Raw genomic sequence first — 22,329 nt, 5'->3', positions numbered from 1 at the left:
GATAAACAGCAGAGGTAGTAGATGACATAGAAGTGAGATATATGGTGGATTTACAGGCAAGATTCGATGAGATAAGGAGGATAGGAGTTGTGATGGGAAAAGCAATAGACTCTGGTGATTATGATGACCTAGGAGGCAGGAATATGAAGGATGTGAACATGAACAAGGTTTTTCTTGATCCAGGAATGACCACCCCTTGTGGTGGGCTCCAGATGTGAGTCAAAGTGTGGTTCAGTGGTGAAAACCAAACAAAACCAACACAAAAGACAAAAAGAGCAAGTGGTGGTGTGCCTATGCAGTACCTAGATGGTATAACCTGTTCTTTGGGAGGGTTTTTGCAAGTTACAACACTCAAAGATGAGTGCTGAGGGTTGTGGGTGCTCCTGATGAAGAAGGAGCAGGAATGTGAGAGAATGCAATAGGGTAGACTGCTGTCAGCCTACAGAAGGATGGATGACAACTTAATTCGATGTCCTAAGCTGCACTGAGCTCAGGAAGGGCTTGGAGTGAAGTATATTGATGATAGACAAGGATAAGCAAAGTAGATGATAGTTAGACCCTTAATAAAGTCTCAACTATCAAAGCTGCTGAATGAATTACTGAGTGATGATAAAATGCAAGCAAGAGGGGCTCTCTGATGTCTTCTTTTTTTGCTATCTAAGTACAGTGATTTATATACAGTACAGGGGTGTTGCCCTTGGAAAACAAGGTGCAAACACTTGGTAAGTGATTGGTAACTGATGAGTAAGGAATGTAAGTGATGGGTAATCATCTTGGAAAGCATTGGTAAGCATTGGTAAGGATTAGCAAGCCAAAAGGCAAAGAATCAGTAAGCAAAGTCAAAATATTGGTAAGTATTGGCAATAGGTGAGTCAAAGACAGTCAGAACATCAAAGTATGAGTCAAGTGATGTCAGGAACTGGGAAAGTGCACTGGAATCGCATTAGGGGGAGGCTGTGCATGTCACATCTCAAAGAGATTGCTTCTAGGCCAAGGTGGGATGACAGAGAGGCAGCACTGATCTGATGCTGATATAGTACATCCAAAAGTGGACAGGGTGAGTCAGATGTCAACAGGGGTCAATCTTTGGGGGTCTGTGGGGTGACAGGAGCATAGGGGATTGCAACTTTCCCCCCCAAACCATCCTCTCAGGGAAGCAAATAAAAACTTCATGAATGAGGCTCTGTTGGAAGAGAGGATGAAGGGGGAGTGTCTTCTGCTGTATCTTGCAACAAGGAGGCAAGATGTGCATCATACTCATCATGGATGTGATCAGGGAGAGTGGGGAACAGTAGATTATACTGTAGCTGTCACAATCTTGGAAGAATGATGGACAAGACTGGTATGAAGACATTGCAGGGAGCAGGGAGGAAGGATCCATATGCTTCTTGGACCAGAGAGACTGAAATGACCACATAAGACCTTTCCAAGTGAATGACAGACCTGAGGCAACCAAAGAATGTCCTCCTAGAGGTCACACTGACAAAAAGAACATGCTGTCCAAGCTGGATGGGCTGAGAGGGCACAGACAAGGGTGGGATGTACCAGGATGCTTCAGGACAGAAGCTGGTAGGAACTCCTGGTAGATATATGTAGCCATGGCCCCTAGCAAAGGGGACAAGTGAAATGATTGATGTAGAGGCAGCCATATCAGAAGAATTTAGCAAAATGAGCATCTTTTGGAGGGAGTGCTGTAGAAACATGTGGAGTGTGCAAATCCTTTCCAATTTTGGAAGGTAAGATCGTGTGGCTGAGCACTACAAGCGAGTGTGGGAATGGTCTTGGTATCTGTAGAAATGGTGGAGATATGTCGAAAACTGGAATGCCATACATGGGCACTTAAGAATTTTAGCCAGTGCTTAACTTGCTCCCTTTCTTTTTCTCTGGCACTGATGACTTGTTCTTGTGTGAGGGATGACTGCTGACATTCCTTGCTGTCCTTCTTCACATGAGGGCTATGGTCTTCATCTCCATTCATCAGATGTATCCATGTCCACCTCACCAAACACCTTTGGTGTGTGACACCAATTTCACCTGATCACAGTATGCTCATTCACCCTGCACATAAAAAACACATAGCTTGCATGTATACATAAATCAATGCGTAGGTTAACATAGAAATGGTAAAGCATAGATAACAGCCTGTTAATACTAGAAATTCTCACTCAGCAGATCCTCATTACTGTCCCCAGCATGCAAACCCCCCGAGCAATGACCACAGGCAGGTTGCAGTGATGTGTTGGTCATGGAGGATTGCCTAATGATGGATGGCTGCATTATACAAGATGTGCTGTGATTTCCAGGAGTAGGCAGTGTGCAAGGGGCAGAAGAAACAGTAGCTGGTGATTCTGTGTACACACTGGGGAGAGGCAGTAGGATGGATCCAATGTTCTTGCCATAAAGTTCTTGATCCTGAGTGATGACTGAGTTGAAAAACCTACAAGTATATAAATATCAGTCACCAATAACAAGCTCAAGCTACTTACTCATGCCATTTATCATTCTTCATGTCCTTTCCAAGCCAGTCAAGATCCTTTGAAAACATGCAGTCGATTATGCTCCAGAAGTTGTAACCTGAACGAACGCACTTGTCTTGATTGTTCCTCTGTTAGCTCTTCCGAGGCTTTCATCCCGTTGAAGGTGATCAACCTTTTCGCAATGTGTGCGAGTGAGGCGTGTGAAGGAGGAAGTAAAGAACGAATTTGACAGCACTTACCACCCAACCATGCGACTTCTTCCCTCCTATTCCTTGCTCCCCTTAAACCTCGTGTACCCCGTAACGAGTTCTTGAAGGATAGGATGTAGCTGATCTTTTGCACGTAGACGTAACTCGAGTGCGTCCATGAAGGTTATGAAGTTCTGTGCGTTACATGTTTAGTGCGAAGATCAAGCGTACGGTGAGACGCGGAGAAGTGGGGAATAGGTGAGCAGAGTATCGAAGAATCTCCCTACCTGTGTCGTTTCAGCTATCCATTTTCCAGTCTCCGGACCAGCCTCGCTCGAATCCACCGTAACGGGTACCCCTACCTTGATCCTATGCAACGCAGCAAGCGTGTCAAGCTATGTCATCGCCGCACGTACAGAACAAGATCAAAATGTCGGGTGAAAGGAGAAACAGGAGAAACAGGACTCACGCGATAGCGGGTCATGAACTCCTTGATCGACGGGATCGAATCCTTGACCAACTTGAGCATCGTCATATACTGCGGCAACAACCTCGTGCATGCCGACGAGTACCTCTCGTCGTATACCCCAGTATGTACGAGCTCCACATTGAACCGACCGATAGGATCAGTGGAATGGATAAATAGTGGTGGGACTCACTCAGCGGCAGTAATTGAATCGCGGACGTATGCGCGTTCCAGAAAGTCCAGTGCGACTACAATACCGAAGAACGTAGCTAGAAGAGAGTATTTCTCCCGTTCTGCGTTGGTGGTGTACAGTCGGACGTCTTCGTCGAGGGACAGCCTCGTCGTGGTTACGGTACTCAGGGAGTGTACAAAGCTATGCCAACTCAGCAGCAGAATGTCAGTGGTATACGCTTGAGATCCCCAGGAGTGATGGTAATAAGACAGTTAGATAGACAGAGATGTCGTGACATCCACTAATGACAACATTGAAAAGCATGGAGTGGTATCGTATGCAGTCCGGGAATGACAAGGAAAAAGCGAGACTGGTATAAGTATATGTGCGGCCAGCACCGTCCATCAAGCCTGTTGAGTACTTGCCACCGCTCTCTTCAACGCCTCCAGTTCTTGGAGCAACTTCGCATTTGCTTCCTCCGCTTCCCGTGCCCTTTCCTCGGCTGCCTGACCTTCCCGCTCGGCCACTTCGCGTTGCTCACGTTCCCTCTGCCTTTCCTCCGCGCGAACTGGAACGACGCTAACTGCGGCAAATGTTATGCCATCATGTATGCAAAGAACACTATCAACGTCCTTGCACTGGATGTGTCGAAGGATGGGTTTACGGTGTCACCCCAGGCGATGAACGTGCTGACGAACGGGCAGGCGAGCGCGTTAGGGAGAGTGGAGGTCACTGCCACTGAGGTGCCCGCCAGTGTATGTGGCTTGTGAGGATGGGATGTGACGGCGCAGTTAACCTTTCGAGCGGTATGTTAGCAGGGATCAGCATTAAAGGAGCTTGTCTGTATTTCATGGCGGTATATCGAGTTCTGGACATGGACCAGTTAGTCTTCTTGTTATATCTTTACTTGGACAACTTGTACCAGGACGTTGTCGGTACCTTTATCGGTACCGTGGATTTGATTCCTGGCTTGTATAGCACCTAGGCGTTTGCTTCTACTTCTGAGAAACATTTTCAATTCAGATTCTCGTCGATCGTTCGTACGTACGGTCCGCAGGCGGGTGTTGTCCCAAATTCTCGTTCGATTCGTTGCAAAGATCGTCACGAAGAGAACGTTCGAACATTATGGTGGATATGAACTCGCCTTAATAGATCTTCAGCGCTTAGTCGAATACAAAAATAAGTCACATTGATGAACAGATCCTGGAACCCCTGAAGCTCCCCCACACGCTCCAGCAACCACAGCTCTATGGACATGCCATCAATGGACGCCCGCGAGGCATAAAATTCTGGATCGGAGGTTATCGCATGGGAAACGATTCGCATTTTGAAATTGGAGAACCCTACAGTTAGGGAAGAGAGGCGACTCCTATGGATTGATGGCCATCGCACGGTGGGTTGTCGAGGTGGACCTTGTCGACTTCGAAAAATCTCACGTCCGTCACGATGCAAGAGAAACCTTTTCACGAAAAAACGCAAGGGAAGCACCTGGTAAGATGGTAACACCATTCTAGCGGGCGAACATCGAAAACCACTTACCACTTTCAAAGAGAATCCTGAGCAGTCAGTTCGACATCCAAGTTCCAAGATGAAGTCCACTTTTGGCTTGGGTCGTGACCCGCAGTATCGACCAACTCAGCACGTTGATTAGGCGGCATCCGCTCCTCTTTAAACGGGTCTTCTAGACTGCTATGTTGTTATTGTCAACGCGCCGGGTGTAGCTCCGCGGGGTTGGGGAGCTTCGATATACCTCCGGCCGCGCAGCGCTGTACCGACATCTTGCTTCCCCTTACAACACGCTGCTTGGGTACCTAACACGTAGCAGGAGTTCGGTGGGCAAGCGATCAACCAGTGGCGGTCGTGTCCTAATCAACGAGTTGACCACTCTAATTTTTGATGGGGCCGCACACGAGCAACGATTTGCGCAGAGCTCTTCGGCCTTGGGATGAGCTACGTCCAATATGCAAAGGACAAGAAGGGGTGACCGCCACGGGCTCGAAACTAAAATGGGAACAACCGCAGCAGCACTGAACTGCTCGTCATGTGGCCCTCCAACTGTACTCGTCCTTGCAGTAACGGCATATGACTTCGAATCTCGACGGGAGAACTAGCAGGTCAGCGAGACAATAGCCACCCGATACAGCCACGATGCGTCTTGTGGACGACTTTTTTCTCAGCCTGGCTGCGATGTTAATTTCCGATGCCAGCGAGACATGACACGTATTGGCGATAACATTGCCTTCCGCGGTAGGTGTTCTCCATGTTTTCTTGGGTCGAGCGTCCAGTCGACACATTTATCATAAGCAGGATGTGGATGTAAGGTTGGGGACTTCGAAGGACGCGGCACCGCCATAGCTTGCTTACACAATCTGTTGAACGAGTACAATTTTTCCTTCAAGTGCAGCTTTCTGGCTACGGTGATTTGGGCATGCTATCTGCGTTGTATCGATGAAATTTCCTGGCAAACAATCTCTGAATCCCATGCGCTGCTTGAGCACTGTGACAGCCATGAAATTGAGACGTTGTCGAACTCTCCCTCCCACCGTCTACTAGGCTTGACGCCCCATCCGAGCTGATCCCAACGATAGAAACAAGTCCCGTTCCTCAGAGACTATGATATTGTACTTCCACTTTCTCCCCCTTGATTATTGTGCGGACGACCGCCTCCCTCGTCTTCGACGCCAGTGACTATTTTTCTATGGCGATGCAACTATCCCCTCCTCAATCTTGCCTGCTCTGGTGGGTCTACGGTCGAAAAATAAAGGGGTATGCCACTCTTGCTTCGTTTCCCCAACTCCCTTACTTCTGGGATGCGCCGACCATCGTCGACTGGCCCCAATTGCGGAGATTGTCATTCTGTCGTGTATGGGTACGGACGGCCAAGTTCCAACACGACCGCGATGCATCCGTCGAATTTACGTTGTCATTGCGTGCGAAATTGAGAAGCGGGCTGAGATGGATGCTGAGTGGCCGCTCTTAGGACTATCTGAGCCTTGATTCTCACGTCTTTCGTAGTTGAAACGTTGTTGAGAGTCGTATGCCTGGGAATCACGCGTGATTGCCTTGTCCCCGTCCAGCGGCGACGCTTCAGCTCTTTTGCCTGCGACCTAGGATGTTCTGTCCGTAAATTGCGACTCAGTTTTGCGAGTTACAAAGTCGATGCATATGCGGTAAGTGAGTTTTTTGTTCTCGATGCCGAGCTGCCATTGATTGATATTCCTGGGACGTGCACAGGTACCGTAAATCATTACGGGGGCACCGAAGTGGCGTTATTTCTGGAGGGAATTCTTATTGTTACAGTTTAATATTACTAACCGTCCTTGTCCCAGTGTTCAGGATCCACGTATCGATTCCGAATCAAATTCCCTACCAGGCATGTCCTTCTCGAAGGATTGGGTTCGGACCCTGGGTTCTCGCCGTGTTGTATGCGTATCTCCATCGAAACGCAACTGTGCGTACACCGTGGACTTGTTTTTTTTATCCCCTAGATGCACAAGAGACCGTGAAGCGGTGCAACTTCGATGGCATGCTACTCATTATCTGGCGCTTCCTATGGATACCGCGTTGATCAGATACCTAGTCTGAACCACAAGCGGTCTCATACATGACTTGTGCCATCGTCGAGCGCCTTACGAACAGTCCTTGTACTTTTTGCCCTGCGGCTGCAGCCTTCGGATCTCTCCTGCACATCGGAGTTTTTTTGTTTTCACTTGAATTGATCTAAGTAACACGATCACCCGCCCATGACACGCACGACATACATACCTCTCTCGCTCCTTGTTCGCTGGGTTGAAATCGGTACTTTATACAATGTTTCCGTAGCAACAAGGTGGGCCTCCGATGTCTGCTGCCTTTCGTGCCATCCGCGAGCTTCCTTGTCCCGGCGGGTTATCTCCTCCCGATACTATAGTTTAGATCCGCGGTCTATCAGTGACGTTTTTAATAGGTCCTGACATCCGTCCACTGCCTGGGCTATAATCCTCTGCAGCTGGCACAATTGGATCCAGTTACTGCATATGTCTGTGAGATTTGATTCACTACTCAAAGAAATATTCTTGAGAGCACCCCGCTATATCTCGTCACAGAGTGACGAGCCTGTGCCAAAGCAACGATCAACTGGAGGTCAGGCTCCGGGCAACACTCGAATCACATTGCTATGGTGTGGAGGGTATGAGTATAGGGACATCCACGAATGGAAGGTAGGTTACAACGTCGATACCTGGTATGAAGAGAGCCATCCTTATTGTTGCCATAACAGCTGGACAACGGTGAAACTTAGTCTCGCGCACTGAATTGCATCATGTAATCAGGAGCTGTGCAGGAGGCATTCCAACGGTAGTTCATCCCAGCCATCTCGCTGTGATCGCCACTCAGACTAAGATGCCCCTCTACAACAGGATCATGTTCAGAAAACTACGCAGACTTTTCCATCGAGTCCTTCGCTTGCTCAATATGGTCTCGGAAGTGTTGAAATTACTACCGGTTCTAGACTTGCTTATTACAAGTGATGACTCATATGATGTCATGCTTTCTAAGTGACTCCACTATGATGTCACTTTACTCCACTTATTCTACGGCGTTCCATGACATTCTTTACTATACATAGTAGGTAGTACATTTACTTACCATATGCGTCACCTGGTCTGTGCGCATACCTACATGTATATAAACCAAGGGGTTTCTGCCGTATCCCCTCAGACTAGCAGTCAATCTCATACTGTTTACTCTTCAAGCCTCAATAGCTCTTATTCAATACCGTATACTTCTAACACTCAATCCAATCATAAAGGCAAGTGCTCGTCTTTAGCTCTCGCCCTTTTCCCCTTTCGTCCTCGTTCCTCTGCCAATAGGTTATGAGCCCCGACATCTAAACCGTCGGTGTGCTATTGTCATTTGTGCATTTACTGATCTCTGGCGACGGCCATATCAGCATGCCGATTGACGGCCTAGATGTGCTGGGATTGAGTGTTGTTGCTTACATTGTGTCGCTTTTGATGGCTTTCTATACTACTATTTTTTATTTGTCCCTTGGAGGATATGGAGCGTTTAGGGAAATGTTTGCGTGCTCGGTAGCCTTCTGGACTGCAGCTTTGGCTGGTCCACTGTGGCGAGATATCTACTTGCATTGGGTACGCGCCCGCATCGCTGCTGCCGTAGGAGCTGATCTACGCCTTATTCGCGATGGACTTCGTCCTCCTATGGTTGAGGCTCCGCCTCCCAACTATCTTCTCCATGCTATTCCCGATCGTGACGACGACGCCGACCTCAACCCTGTTCCGCCTTACACGATTGAAGGGAGTGCTGACCCTGCACCTCCTGTTCGTGAAGCGACTCCACCCCCGGAGCTCGTTTTGGCGTTGAATGACGCACTCGCTCAGGCTAATCACCTGATCGCTGAGGTCGATCTCGCTGTCGCCGACAACGCAGAGTTCGATTTGCTTTTTTAGCTGCGTCTTTCACTTTTATGGAACAGTCGTCTTATACTTTTCATTCAGCATGTCTCTCGTTGTCGCAAAACGTACCGAAGTTGCTATTGCCCACACTCGTGACGGCATGTATGCGGGAAATAAATGGAGAGAGGAGTACGTGAAAAAAGTTGTGGAATATGTGGAGGCGTTGTATGTTAGAGATTGCTCTCACTGGCGTTACGCGGTACCTTCAAGTAGATCTTTCTTCGTGCGCCCGCAGCCCTTGCTTGCCCATGTCCCTCTCTCGCAGATCGAGGTGACTTGGGATGGCTTCCCGACGTATCCTGGCTTCGACACCCCGTTCGAATTTCCCGGTATCCATACTGCTTATCACGGTTACTTGACCGACTTCGCCCCTAAAATTTCCTTCCTCTCCTCTCCGAATGCAATCGCTCACTTTAACGGTTGCGATCTTCCCAGTCTTACGTATGAAGATCCTGCCCTCTGGACCGTTCCGGCCTCCACGATCACGCACGACACCTTCGTCTACGTGTATTACAACTGCCATCCCCTCTACGTCTCGGGAAATCCCTTCCGCGAGCTCGTCCCTCCTCTCAGGGTTTGGCACGAGTATCTGGAGAGCCATTACAGAGGACTTTGGAGAGAAGGAATTACCGACGTCGACTGTGTCCCCCCACTCTTCAGAGAGCGACGACCTGGGGGACATCTTTTTGACCTCCAACTACTGGAGTTCATCGACAGGTTTAAGGCGGTCGCAGATATGGACGAAACCCGAACAGGTTTCAACGCAGCTCGAAGTACTCTTTGGTACTTTGACGCTACCGGTTACCGCAGGTTCGTTTACTGGCCCTCAACAGGGACAGTTTATGTGGATCTCGAACGTGCGATGGCCAGTGATATTGGCCAAACTTATGTCCAACCCAGACGTCGTGGACTATTTGCCAACGCTCTTGCAAGGTCTCGCGCGGCTGCCGAAGTTAAGCACAAACTATCCTCTTCCCGGTACGATGGACGTACCGTACGCATCCGCAGGCCGATTCCTCGAGTATCCTGATGGATCTCTAGAACCCTGCCTAGATAGCCCTTACAACTGTTACGAAATCTTGGCTTCTAGGGAGTATGGTAATCGAATTTACGGCTGGTTTCCTTTTCCTTATAGCTGTGCCTCAGAATGGTTAGGTTTTTCGAACCCCCATGGTCTTCATGAAATGGGATGGTCGTTCTTATCCTACCATTATTTCCCTGACTTATGCTTCGATTTTCTCGAGTATAATGTTCAGCGGAATTCTCGCATCGCCGATTGGCGTTACGCTGAGAAAGGCACGGAACCAGAGCTAAAAATAAAACATCGATCACCACGTACTCGGAATCGTCCCGGACAAAAGTCCCGCGCCTGCAAGCGCCGTAAACGTTTACGCGCTTCCTTCCAAGGAGATCTTAATCCTTCCATCACCGATCCAAGGAAATCTTTCCTTTACGACCATCTAATCCTCGACATTTATTAGAATGTCTTCTGAAGGAGGTCTTGGAAAGAACATCCCGAAACTCAATGGGATGAACTATGCCGTTTGGCAGGTTATGATGAAAGCATACTTCCAAACTCTGGGAGTGTGGGGTATTGTCGCAGGTACCGAACCTTTACCTGCTGACGCAGATGCTGCTGCGATCTGGCGCGTTTCCGATTCTCGGGCGCAAGGTTGCATTACGCTATACTGCGATCCGATGATCGCACTCTCCGTTGATGCACACGCGACTTCTAAATTAAAATGGGATGACCTCGAATCTAAATATGGCAAACCTTCTGCCATGACCACGTTTATGGAATTCCAAAGGCTTCTCCGAATTCAAATAAAACCCAAGGATGATCTCATGGCGAAGATCGCGGAGATCAATATGCTCTTTAAGACCATATCTGGTCAAGGCATTACCTTGGACAATAAAATGAAGTCGTTGTTGTTAGTGCATACAATGACAGCAGCATGGGATCAAGCTCCCACAAATATCTTATCGTCAATTGACCCCGCACATTTAGACCCAGATTCGGTCATTCCTTGTATGAAGGAACTCTGGTCTCATCGGTCCGGACAATCACTTTTACCAAGACAAATTGGGGAATCGTCTAGTTCCCAAACCACTGTTAAACGGGAATCTAATTCCCTACTATCTCGCATGAATAAACCACCTTTGTGCAACATTTGCAAAGGATCCCATAATACTCAGGACCATCGTGGTGGCGGTGGTAGTTCTTCACGTGGCCGTGGTGGCCGAGGAGGTTCTCGTGGTAGACGCGGAAGAGGGGGAGGCGGCTTCCAGCCTTACCCGCAAAATAATAATCAAGGTCAAAATCAGAACCAACAGGGTGGTTCGTCTAACCGTGGACGAAACCAGAATCGTCGCCGTGGCAAAGGCAAAGGAAAAGCCAATGCCAACGAGCTTGACATTCCCGGACAAGGTGCTGAGGAGTTTAACCTCGCATCAGTTGAAGAAGTCCTGGAATCATACCCTGATGATGACTTTGATATTAATGCGATCAACTTCCGCCACACATCTCCGGAGTATTCTCCGGATGATCAAGTTACCGAAATTCCTCGTCCCAATATGAATGTTCCTCTTGGCACTCATAACATTCTCGCTTCTCGGGAACTTTCTCCCGAGTTAACCGCTGAGGATATTGAGATGGCCATGGAACATGTTGGTCATGTCCCTACCTTACCCATCCAACCTGATGGTACCCTCTCAGACTGGTATCAGGAGGAGATCCAAAACTCCTTCATTAGCGAAGTTGAGTTAGTGACTCCTCGTGTCAAGTTACCCAGATCTGACTCTCCATGTCTTTGCTCAATTTGCCTACGTGCCTATCGCTCCTCAGAACCGACGGGTTTCAGAATGGGTATATCCCTTCAGGAACCCTTACAACGGGAGAACTCGGATCCTCTATCGAGGAGGATTCCGTTTCCCTCTACTGAGTCGAGAGCCGGGCCTGTATCTAGCTCGCCCCTCCAATCCGAGAATGGAATGGGAGCTGCCGGCTTGGCTAGTATACACATGGCAGGAGAGAGGAATTCTGCAGATGATGAGTCGCAGGTTATTCGAGGAAACAGACATTCTTCCAAGTCTTCCCGAAAATCTCGCAGACCATTTACAGTATCATTAGCAGAGTTTCATGCGAGTGTATCAAATCCGAGGACTTATATTCGTCCTCGTCCTTTTATTTGTCTTGATGTACCGGACTTTGACTTTGACCCGGAGAATTCTGTCAGTGGTTATAACCCTGGCGAATTCGACCGCAATGCATCAGATGCTTATGACTGTTATCCTTTGGATATTTCAGCCAACATCACACTGCCAAAAGGCGAGTCCATTTGGATGCTTGACTCTGGGGCTTCACATCATGTGACCCCTTATTATTCTGACTTTTTGTCCTTTAAAAAGTATTCTACTCCGCAGTCTGCTAATACTGCTGGAAAACAAAAAGTCAATTTAATCGGTGAAGGAACTGTAGTGTTGCAGCTAGAAAATGGCTCCACTCTTTCCTTGGATAATGTGGTATACAGCCCTCAATTTTCGAAGAGATTATGCTCTCGAAATATGCTTCTAAACAGGGGATATAGAAGCGAAGCGACTTCAAACAATGAAGTAATCCGAACACCTGACAGCCGGATTTTAGTTGAAGCACGATTAGCTTCACCTAATTCACCGTTACATTGGTTTGTGGGCGTTCCGCTTCCACCCTCCAATGCTTTTTCGGTCCTTTGCCCGATGGTTAAATTGGATGCCGAATCACTTTGGCATAATCGGCTGGCACATCCTGCCAATAATATATTACATCATACTCGCCGATTAGGTCTTCCTGACATCCCTCTCCATGGGATTCAGTCCTGCAAGGGCTGTGCACAAGGCAAAATGGCTTCAGAGTCATTTAAACCTTCCTGGAAACGTGCAACTCGCCCTTTAGAATTGGTTCATGCCGACCTTTTGGAACTTCCCATTGAATCCTATTTCCGGTCCAAGTATGTTCTTACATTACTTGATGACTATTCCTCCTTTGGCTTCTGCATTTACATGCGCCATAAATCCGACACCTACCAACACTTTACCGAATGGTTGCTTGCTATGCAGTGACAACTTAATTTGGAATTGGGTACTCTCCGTTTGGATCGAGGGGGAGAGTTTATGGGAAATACTTTCAAAGCGCTCCTCAACTCTCGAGGAATTGCTCATCAGCTTTCAATAGCTGACCAACCCCAACAAAATGGTCGTGCCGAACAATTCAATCGAACTATACTGGAAAAATCCGGAGCTATTCGTCACTATGCATGTGTTCCGAAGAAATTCTGGAACTTCGCATTTGACTGTGCACTTCATGTGTACAACAGAACACCGCTCAAAAGGATACAATTCAAGACACCAGCTGAATTATTCACTGGCAAAATTCCAGATATTTCTTATTTTCGCACTTTTGGTTGCAAAGCATATGTATGGGTGCCAAAAGAACAGAGAAAAGATAAATTGGACCCACATGCAATCGAAATGATATTTTTAGGATACGAACCAAAAACCAAAGGCTATCGATTTTTCTATGGTCGAAAGATCATTTTATCTCGCACTGCCAAGTTCGTAGAAGACTCCTTTCCTTTTTGTTCAGATAGTATTCGAAGAAAATCCGATACCTCAAATGACCCTGATTCTGAAGACGACCAATCATCTGGTTCTAGCGATGCTGGTGGAAACCTACTGGACTTCGGGATTGATCCTCCCGACTTTGGACCTCATCCAATCCAACCACAGAATCCACAACAACCTCCTTGTAATCCAAACCCACAACAGGGTGGTCAACATAACAGACCAGTTCAACAACCACAAAGACCACACAGAGCTCCTGTTGTACCTCCCAATCTTGTTCAACATCCTTATCAACCATATCCTGTTCCTGGAGATAATAGAAATCTACGAAGGGCAAATCCGGAACAACTTGAACAAAGGGAACCTCGTCCTAAACGAAGAATAATCCCTACTTCTCGACCTGATAACATATATGGAACTAGACCTCCTGTTCAAATCGAGAGGGATATTCAACAAAATAGAGACACTGCTCAGGAATGGATTAGGAATGCTGAGCAACATGCTCGCAATTCTAGAGAGTATAGGAGACAGGTACAGGAAGAAAGGAGACCTCCGTCACCTTTATGACCTCAGGCTCCTTCTGTTCCTAGGGAGTGGATTTCACATCCTCCTGATTCTCCTTTGACTCCTCTACCTGAGTCAACTACTCCTCCTACTCCTACCCAACCAATTGCAGGTCCTTCTCGAACCGCACGCGTTGATGATGAAGAAGAAGAACACAAAGGCATTTTTGCCAATACTTTCGAATTTCTTCTTGCAGCACGTGTTAAAGAATCTCCGGAACATTTCAAAGACGTCCTTAAATTAAATCCGGAGTTACAAAAGAAATGGTTCGACGCCATGAAGGATGAGATTAAATCAATCGAGGAACGCAATGTTTGGACTCTAGTGGATCCAAAACCAGATCGCAAACCAGTCAAATGCAGATGGGTTTTCGCTATAAAAAGCGATGGTCGCTATAAAGCTCGTCTTGTGGCCAAAGGTTTCACACAAGAATTCGGAACAGATTTTGAAGATACCTTCTCGCCGGTCGCTCGTTTTGAGACAGTACGAATCGTTTTAGCATTCGCTGCTCAACGAAACTGGGAAATGAGCGCCCTGGACGTCAAAACTGCCTTTTTATATGGTGGTTTGGATGAAGAAATTTATATGGAACAACCTGAAGGCTTCAAAATTAAAGGTCAAGAGCACAAGGTCTATCGGTTGCTGCGTGCTCTTTATGGCTTAAAGCAAGCAGCATTAGCATGGAACAAAGCCCTACATGCTTCCCTACTTCGCATGGGCTACACTCGATCAAAAGTGGATGCAGGAATTTATGTTTTTAAATCCAATGCAGGCATGGTCATCTTTCTTGTTTATGTTGATGATGGTCTATTTTTAGGATCACATCCTAAACTCTTAAAAGCAAAGAAAGACGAGTTTATGAAGAAATGGGAATCAAGAGATCTAGGAGAATGTAAAGAATACCTAGGTCTACAGATCCACAGAAACCGTGCTAAGCACGAGATCTACCTGGATCAGATCCCTTATATCAAAAAGGTGATCAAAAGATTCCAAATGGAGAATGCACACAATGTTCGCACTCCACTTCCATCTGGCTACCAACCGAAGAAACCCGAAGCTACTTATCAAGCTTCTTCTTCACTTCGTTCCCATTATCAATCTATTATTGGATCTTTACTCTATATGGCCCTGGGTACTCACCCAGATATTGCTTTCGCGGTTATTCGCATGTCGCAGTACATGGCCAATCCAACAGAAGATCACAAACAAAAAGCGCTACACATTGTCAAATATGTGGCTTCCACTCCGAAACTCGCACTTTACTATTCTGGGAACGAATCTCGCATCTTCGGATTCGCTGATTCTGATTGGGCAGCCAATATCGATACTCGTCACTCTACTACCGGATATGCTATGTTTCTTGGTACCTCCCTTATTTCTTGGCGATCGCGCAAACAAAAGACAATTGCGCTTTCATCCACTGAAGCCGAATATATGGCTTTATGTGACTCTGCCAGACAAATCAAATGGCTGTTTATGCTTTTCAAAGAACTAGACCTTACTCTGGAGAAAACTATTCTCTACTGTGACAATATGGGTGCTCGCTTTATTGCGGAGAATCCAGTCTCAGACGGTCGTTCCAAGCATATTGATGTCCAGTGGCACTTCGTACGCGAATGTGTACAGGATAATCTATTTGCCATCGAATATATCCAGACGGACCGACAAAAGGCCGATGGATTAACCAAGTCACTTACCTGGCAGAAATTTGAAACAAATCGCTCGTCGCTTGGTCTTGTGACATTACCATTCTAGAGCGAGGGGGAGTGTTGAAATTACTACCGGTTCTAGACTTGCTTATTACAAGTGATGACTCATATGATGTCATGCTTTCTAAGTGACTCCACTATGATGTCACTTTACTCCACTTATTCTACGGCGTTCCATGACATTCTTTACTATACATAGTAGGTAGTACATTTACTTACCATATGCGTCACCTGGTCTGTGCGCATACCTACATGTATATAAACCAAGGGGTTTCTGCCGTATCCCCTCAGACTAGCAGTCAATCTCATACTGTTTACTCTTCAAGCCTCAATAGCTCTTATTCAATACCGTATACTTCTAACACTCAATCCAATCATAAAGGCAAGTGCTCGTCTTTAGCTCTCGCCCTTTTCCCCTTTCGTCCTCGTTCCTCTGCCAATAGGAAGCTCCAAAGATTGAATGTCTGTGCCCTGAGCAGTCCCTCTACGGGACTGCGGACATCTGGTCGTGGTACTCCCTCATCCGTAACAACCCTCTTACGTCGGATTGTCAAGTCATCGGGGTCGGCTGGTACAAGAAAAGGAAAGGGGTAGAGAATGAGTTCTTGCAATTTGACATCTCTTCCCCCGAAAATCAGCACATATGCATTGTCATTGCCAAGAGTGGTGGTGGTGTTCGCAGTACAAACTCCGGTACTTCTGCTCACATTCGTTAGTAACTTAAGCCGCTGACAATACTGTAGACGCCACACAAGTTTCCGATACCATTGCTCAAACGGACACAGCGGTAGACGCCACAGCATCACCGCTCACTCCCCCGGAGACTTCTGCACTCTCACCTGATGCCGGCGATTCCACTGCAAGTAGTGCCGACGAAAGCAGTCCTCTGTTAGACTAAGTTACTAAGAGCGATGGGGGAAAAAAAAATTGCTGCTTCTCTTTCCCCCAGTTCCAAGCGGGACGCCTATGATCGCGTTTATTTTGCACGCGTATTAGTGCAGCAGGCGCTTGGGTGGAGGAGATGTGCGACAGGCCTCGACTTGTCTGTACTCTATCGTTTACCGGCGCAAAGCCTACCTGCAAACGAGCTAGCGACCTTGCTTTATGTAACCTCGGCACAGGAGCCCAAGTATGCCATTGCCCAAACACAATGCTACTGGTTCGCCACAACTGTGTTTGACGCTCTCAAGATGCTATACAAGGGTTCCGAGCAAGATCCCATGCCCCATCTGGGGGGTACAATCTGTGGGGTACCGGTTGATTTCAAGGCAAGCAGGGAAGAGGTGTGCGCCAAGTATCGTGATTCTCGAGCTGCTTTAGCCGAGGAATTGAACAGCGGTGCAGGCTTAAACAAGAGGTAACTTGTCTTTGATTTCTGTTTACTGTCTGTGCTTATGATGCCCGAAACAGAAAAAGGAACAGAGGCAGCGAGAACGTGAACAACGCCAGGCCGTGGAGGAAGCCATGAAAAGGGCGGAGGAGGAAAGGCGTGCAGCTGAGGAAGGAGCACAGGCAGCAGAGGAGGAAAGGTAGAAAGAATGCCAGGCCACAGAGGAAGCTGCAAAATGGGAACGAGCAATGTGATCTGGCCGAGGAAAGGGCATGGGCAGCGGAAGAAACAAATGCGAAGTTTTCCAGTTCTTGGAGCAACTTCTCATTTGCCTCCTCTGCTGCCTGTGCCCTTTCCTCGGCCACACGCTCCTTTTGTGCGACTTCCTCTGTGGCCTGGCATTCTCTCGGCCTTTCCTCCTCCACTGCCCATGCCCTTTCCTCAGCTGCCTGCCTTTCCCACTCAGCCACTTCATGATTGCTCACATTCCCTCTGCCTTTCCTCCTCTGCCCTTTTCACAGCTTCCTCCGCAGCCTGGCATTGTTCATGTTCTCACTGCCTCTGTTCCTTTTTCTATTTGGGGTCATCATAAGCATGGACAGTAAACAGAAATCAAAGACAAGTTACCTCTTGTTTAAGCCTGCACTGCTGTTCAATTTCCTCGGCTAAAGCAGCTCGAGCATCATGATACTTGGCACACACCTCTTCCCCACTCGCCTTGAAATCCACCAGTACCCCACAGATTGTACCCTTACCACCCAACCATGTGACTTCTTCCCTCCCATTCCTTGCTCCCCTTAAACCTTGTGTACCCCATAACAAGTTCTTGAAGGATAGGATGCAGCTGATCTTTTGCGCGTAGACGTAACTTGAGTGCGTCCATGAAGGTTATGAAGTTCTGTGCGTTACATGTGCGGAGAAGTGGGAAATAGGTGAGCAGAGTATCGAAGAATCTCCCTACCTGTGTCGTTTCAGCTATCCATTTTCCAGTCTCCGGACCAGCTTCGCTCGAATGTTCCACCGTAGCGGGCACCCCTACCTTGATCCTGTGCAACGCAGCAGGCGTATCAAGCTATGTCATTGCCGCACGTACAGAACAAGATCAAAACGTCGGGTGAAAGGAGAAGGAGGAGGAGAAACGGGACTCACGCGATAGCGGGTCATGAACTCCTCGATCGACGGGATCGAATCCTTGACCAACTTGAGCATCGTCATATACTGCGACAACAACCTCGTGCACGCCGGCGAGTACCTCTCGTGGCATATCTTAGTATGTACGAGCTCCACATTGAACCGACCGATAGGATGGATGGAATTGGTAAATAGTGGTGGGACTGACTCAGCGGCCGTAATTGAATCGCGGACGTATGCGCGTTCCTGAGAGTCCAGTGCGACTACGATGCCGAAGAGCGTAGCTAGAAGAGAGTATTTCTCCCGTTCTGCGTTGGTGTAAAGTCGGACCTCTTCGTCGAGGGACAGCATCGTCGTGGTTATGGCAGTACCCAGGGTGTACAAAACTATGCCAACTCAGCAGCAGAATGTCAGGGGTATACACCTGAGAACCCCAGGAGTGATGGTAATAAGGCAGTTAGATAGACAGATGTCGTGACATCCACTAATGACAACATTGAAAAGCATGGACTCGTATCGTATGCAGTCCGGGAATGACAAGGAAAAAGCGAGACTGGTATAAGTATATGTGCGGCCGGCACCATCCATCAAGCCTGTTGAGTATTTGTCTCCGCTCTCCTCAACGCCTGCAGTTCGCGTTGCAACTTCGCAATCTCTTCCTGCGCTACCTTGCATTCTCTCTGTCTTTCCTCCTCCGCTGCCCGTGCCCTTTCCTCGGCTTCCTCTGCGGCCTGGCGTTGCTCGCGTTCTCGTTGCCTCTCTTCCTCTTGCTGTTTGGGTCATCGTAAGCACGGACAGTAAACAGAAATCAAAGATAACTTACCTGTTGTTTAAGCCTGCGCTCCTGTTCAATTTCCTCGGCCAACGCAGCTCGAGCTTCACGATACTTGGCGCACACCTCTTTCCCGCTCGCCTTGATAGCCACTGGTACCCCACGAATTGTACCCCCCCGATGGGTCAGGTTATCTTGCACGGTACCCTTGTACCGCATCTTGAGAGCATCAAACACAGTTGCAACGAACCAGTAGCATTGTGTTTGGGCAATGGCGTACTTGGGCTCCTGTGCCGAGGTTACATAAAGCAAGGTCGCTAGCTCGTTTGCAGTGGGCCTTGCGCCAGTAAACGATAAAGTACAGAGACGTTGAGGCTTGTCGCACATCTCCTCCACCTGAGCGCCTGCTGCAGTAAGACGCGTTCCAAAATGAACGCGATTATAGGCGTCCCGCTTGGAACTGGAGAAAAAAGAAGCTGCAATTTGGGCGGTATTCATCTTCCGTTTTTTTTTCCCGTCGCTCTGAGTAACTTTGTCTAGCGGAGGACTCCTTTCGTCGGCACTACTTGCAGTGGAATCGCCGACATCAGGTGAGAGTACAGAAGTCTCTGGTGGAGTGAGCGGCGACGCCGTGGCGTCTACCGCTATGTCCGTTCGAGCAAGGTTATCGACAGCTTGTGTGGCGTCTACAGAATTGTCAGCGGCTTAAGTTACTAACGAATGTGAGCAGAAGTACCGGAGTTTGGACTGCGAACACCACCACCACTCTTCTCGGCAATGACAATGCATGTGTGCTGATTGTCGGGGGAAGAGATGTCAAACCGCAAGAACTCATTCCTCTACCCCTTTCCGTTTCTTGTACCAGCCGACCCCGATGACTTGACAATCCGATGTAAGAGGGTTGTTACGGATGAGGGAGTACCACGACCCGATGTCCGCAGTCCCAGTAGCGGGACTGCTCAGAGAACAGACCTTCAATCTTTGGAGCTTCCGAGACCATTTTGAGCAAGCGAAGGACTCAACGGAAAAGTCTGCGTAGTCTTCTGAGCTTGATCCTGTTGTGGAGGGGCATATTTATATTATCGACGTTGTAACCCACCTTCCATTCGTGGATGTCCTTATACTCATACCCTCCACGCCATAGCAACGTGATTCGAGTGTTGCCCAGAGCCCGACTGTGCGTGCCATGGGCGGGTGATCGTGTTGCTTAGATCAATTCAAGTGAAAACAAAGAAAACTCCGATGAGCAGGAGAGATCCGAAGGCTGCCGCCGCGGGGTAAAAAGTACAAGGACTGTTCGTAAGGCGCTCGACGATGGCACAAGTCATGTATAAGACCGCTTGTGGTTCAGACGCCGCGGTATCCATAGGAAACGCCGGAGAATGAGTAGCATGCCATCGAAGTTGCACCGCTTCACGGTCTCTCGTGCATCTAGGGGATAAAAAGAACAAGTCCACAGTGTGTGCACAGTTGCGTTTCGATGGTGATATGCACATAACATGGTGCGCACCCAATCCTTCGAGAAGGACATACTGGGACAAGGACGGTTCGTAATATTAAACTGTAACGATAAGAATTCCCTCCAGAAATCACGCCACTTCGGTGCCGCTGTACGGCTACAGCCTGTGCATGTCCCAGGAATGTCAATCAATGGCAGCTCGGCATCGAGAACAAGAAACTCACTTACGGCATATGCATCGATTTTGTAACTCGCAAACTGAGTCGCAATTTACGAACAGAACATGCTAGGTCACAGGCGGAAGAGTTGAAGCGTCATTGCTGGACGTGGACCAGTCAGTCACGAGTGATTCTCAGGCATACGACTCTCAACAACGTTTCAACTACAAAAGACGTGAAAATCAAGGCTCAGATGGTCTCAAGAGTGGCCATTCAGCATCCATCTCAGCCCGCTTCTCAATTCGCACGCAGTGGCATCATAAACTCGACGATGCATCGTGGTCGTGTTGGCCGTCCGTACCCATACGCGACAGAATGACAATCCCCGCAATTGGGGTGCTCCAGTCGACGACGGTCGGCGCAACCCAGAAGTAAGGGAGTTGTGGGAATGAACTAAGAGTGGCATGCCCCTTTGTTCTTTCGTCCATAGACCCATCGGAGCAGGGAAGATTGGGGAGGGGATAGTTGCATCGCAATAGACAAAGAGGTATAAAAATACAAAATAGTCACTGGCGTCGAAGACGAGGGAGGCGGTCGTCTGCGCAAGAATCAAGGGGGAGAAAGTGGAAGTACAGCATCATAATCTCTGAGGAACGGGACTTGTTTCGATCGTTGGGATCAGCTCGGATGGGGAGTCAAGCCTAGTAGACGGTGGGAGGGAGAGTTCGACAGCGTCTCAATTTCATGGCTGTCACAGTGCTCAAGCAGCGCATGGGATTCAGAGATTGTTTCGCCAGGGAATTTCAGCGATACAACGCAGATAGCATGCCCAAATCACCGTAGACAGAAAGCTGCACTTGAAGGAAAAATTGTACTCGTTCAACAGATTGTGTAAGCAAGCTGAGGCTATGGCGGTGCCGCGTCCTTCGAAGTCCCCAACCTTACATCCACATCCTGCTTATGATAAATGTATCGACTGGACGACCTAAGAAAACACGGAGATCACCTACCGCGGAAGGCAAGGTTGTCGCCAACATCTCTCGGCAACGTTTTTGTCTGGATTTTCCGTTCCCGTCGGAAATTGGCATCGCAGTCATGATGCCACTCTCGCACGGTTGTGAGAAAAGTCGTCAACAACACGCGCCGTAGCTATATCGGCTCGCTGTTATCTCGCTGACTTGCTAGTACCCCCGCGAAGTCATATGCCTTTGCTGCAAGGGCGAGTACGATTGGAGGGCCGTGCATGACGAACAGTATCATCGCATGACAGGTTCAGTGCTCCTGCGGTGTGTTCCCATTTTAGTTTCGAGCCCATGGCGGTCACCCCTTCTCCAAATCTCGCTCATGTACGACCCCATCAAAAATTAGAGTGGTTAACTCGTTGATCAGGAAACGGCTGCCACTCGTTGATCGCTTTCCCACTGAACTATTGCTACGTGTTAGGTACCCAAGCAGTGTCTTGTAAGGGGAAGCAAGATGTCGGTACAGTGCTACGCGGCTGGAGGGATATCGAAGCTCCCCAACCCCGCGGAGCTACACCGGGCGTGTTGACAATAACAGCATAGCAGTCTAGAAGACCCGTTTAAAGAGGAGCGGATGCCGCCTAATCAACGTGCTGAATTTGGTCGATACTGCGGGTCAAGACCCAACCCCAAGGTGGACTGCATCTTGGAAATTGGATGTCGAATTGACTGCTCAGGATTTTCTTTGAAACTGGTAAGTGGTTTTCGATGTTCGCCCACTAGAATGGTGTTACCATCCTACCAGGTGCTTCCCTTGCGTTCTTTCGTGAAAAAAGTTTCCCTTGCAATGTGAGGGACGTGAGATTTTTCGAAGTCGACAAGGTCCACC

General features: G+C 48.3%; 4 protein-coding genes across 4 annotated transcripts; 1 reads left to right on the top strand and 3 right to left on the bottom strand.

Annotated features, from left to right (window-relative positions):
* Positions 1–2,276: 2,276 nt before the first annotated feature.
* Positions 2,277–4,427, bottom strand: F5J12DRAFT_787124 (VPS28 protein-domain-containing protein; the record flags this gene model as incomplete). The annotated part of the gene is made up of 12 exons (XM_051743582.1): positions 2,277–2,290; positions 2,361–2,437; positions 2,487–2,533; positions 2,589–2,649; positions 2,765–2,859; positions 2,953–3,060; positions 3,135–3,216; positions 3,325–3,541; positions 3,725–3,886; positions 3,943–4,099; positions 4,211–4,284; positions 4,352–4,427. 12 exons carry the CDS (start codon positions 4,425–4,427, stop codon positions 2,277–2,279), a joined length of 1,170 nt encoding a protein of 389 aa, XP_051594613.1.
* A 12,112-nt stretch (positions 4,428–16,539) lies between these two features.
* Positions 16,540–17,272, top strand: F5J12DRAFT_930230 (uncharacterized protein; the record flags this gene model as incomplete). Its single annotated transcript, XM_051749532.1, has 2 exons — positions 16,540–16,911; positions 17,039–17,272. 2 exons carry the CDS (start codon positions 16,540–16,542, stop codon positions 17,159–17,161), a joined length of 495 nt encoding a protein of 164 aa, XP_051594612.1. The 3' UTR covers positions 17,162–17,272.
* A 437-nt stretch (positions 17,273–17,709) lies between these two features.
* F5J12DRAFT_898583 (VPS28 protein-domain-containing protein) lies at positions 17,710–18,440 on the bottom strand (the record flags this gene model as incomplete). Its single annotated transcript, XM_051748121.1, has 3 exons — positions 17,710–17,856; positions 17,920–18,030; positions 18,108–18,440. 3 exons carry the CDS (start codon positions 18,438–18,440, stop codon positions 17,710–17,712), a joined length of 591 nt encoding a protein of 196 aa, XP_051594611.1.
* A 62-nt stretch (positions 18,441–18,502) lies between these two features.
* F5J12DRAFT_560265 (uncharacterized protein) lies at positions 18,503–19,554 on the bottom strand. The gene is made up of 2 exons (XM_051740054.1): positions 18,913–19,554; positions 18,503–18,859 (listed from the first exon to the last, which is right to left on the bottom strand). Exons 1-2 carry the CDS (start codon positions 19,357–19,359, stop codon positions 18,677–18,679), a joined length of 630 nt encoding a protein of 209 aa, XP_051594610.1. The 5' UTR covers positions 19,360–19,554; the 3' UTR covers positions 18,503–18,676.
* Between the last annotated feature and the right edge of the window lie 2,775 nt (positions 19,555–22,329).

Source organism: Pisolithus orientalis (assembly GCF_024613125.1).
Source record: "Pisolithus orientalis strain OTSU chromosome Unknown F5J12scaffold_87, whole genome shotgun sequence".
NCBI classification, from domain to species: domain Eukaryota; kingdom Fungi; phylum Basidiomycota; class Agaricomycetes; order Boletales; family Pisolithaceae; genus Pisolithus; species Pisolithus orientalis.
Note: the sequence above shows the minus strand (reverse complement) of the source record. Positions and strands in the feature narration are given on the sequence as shown.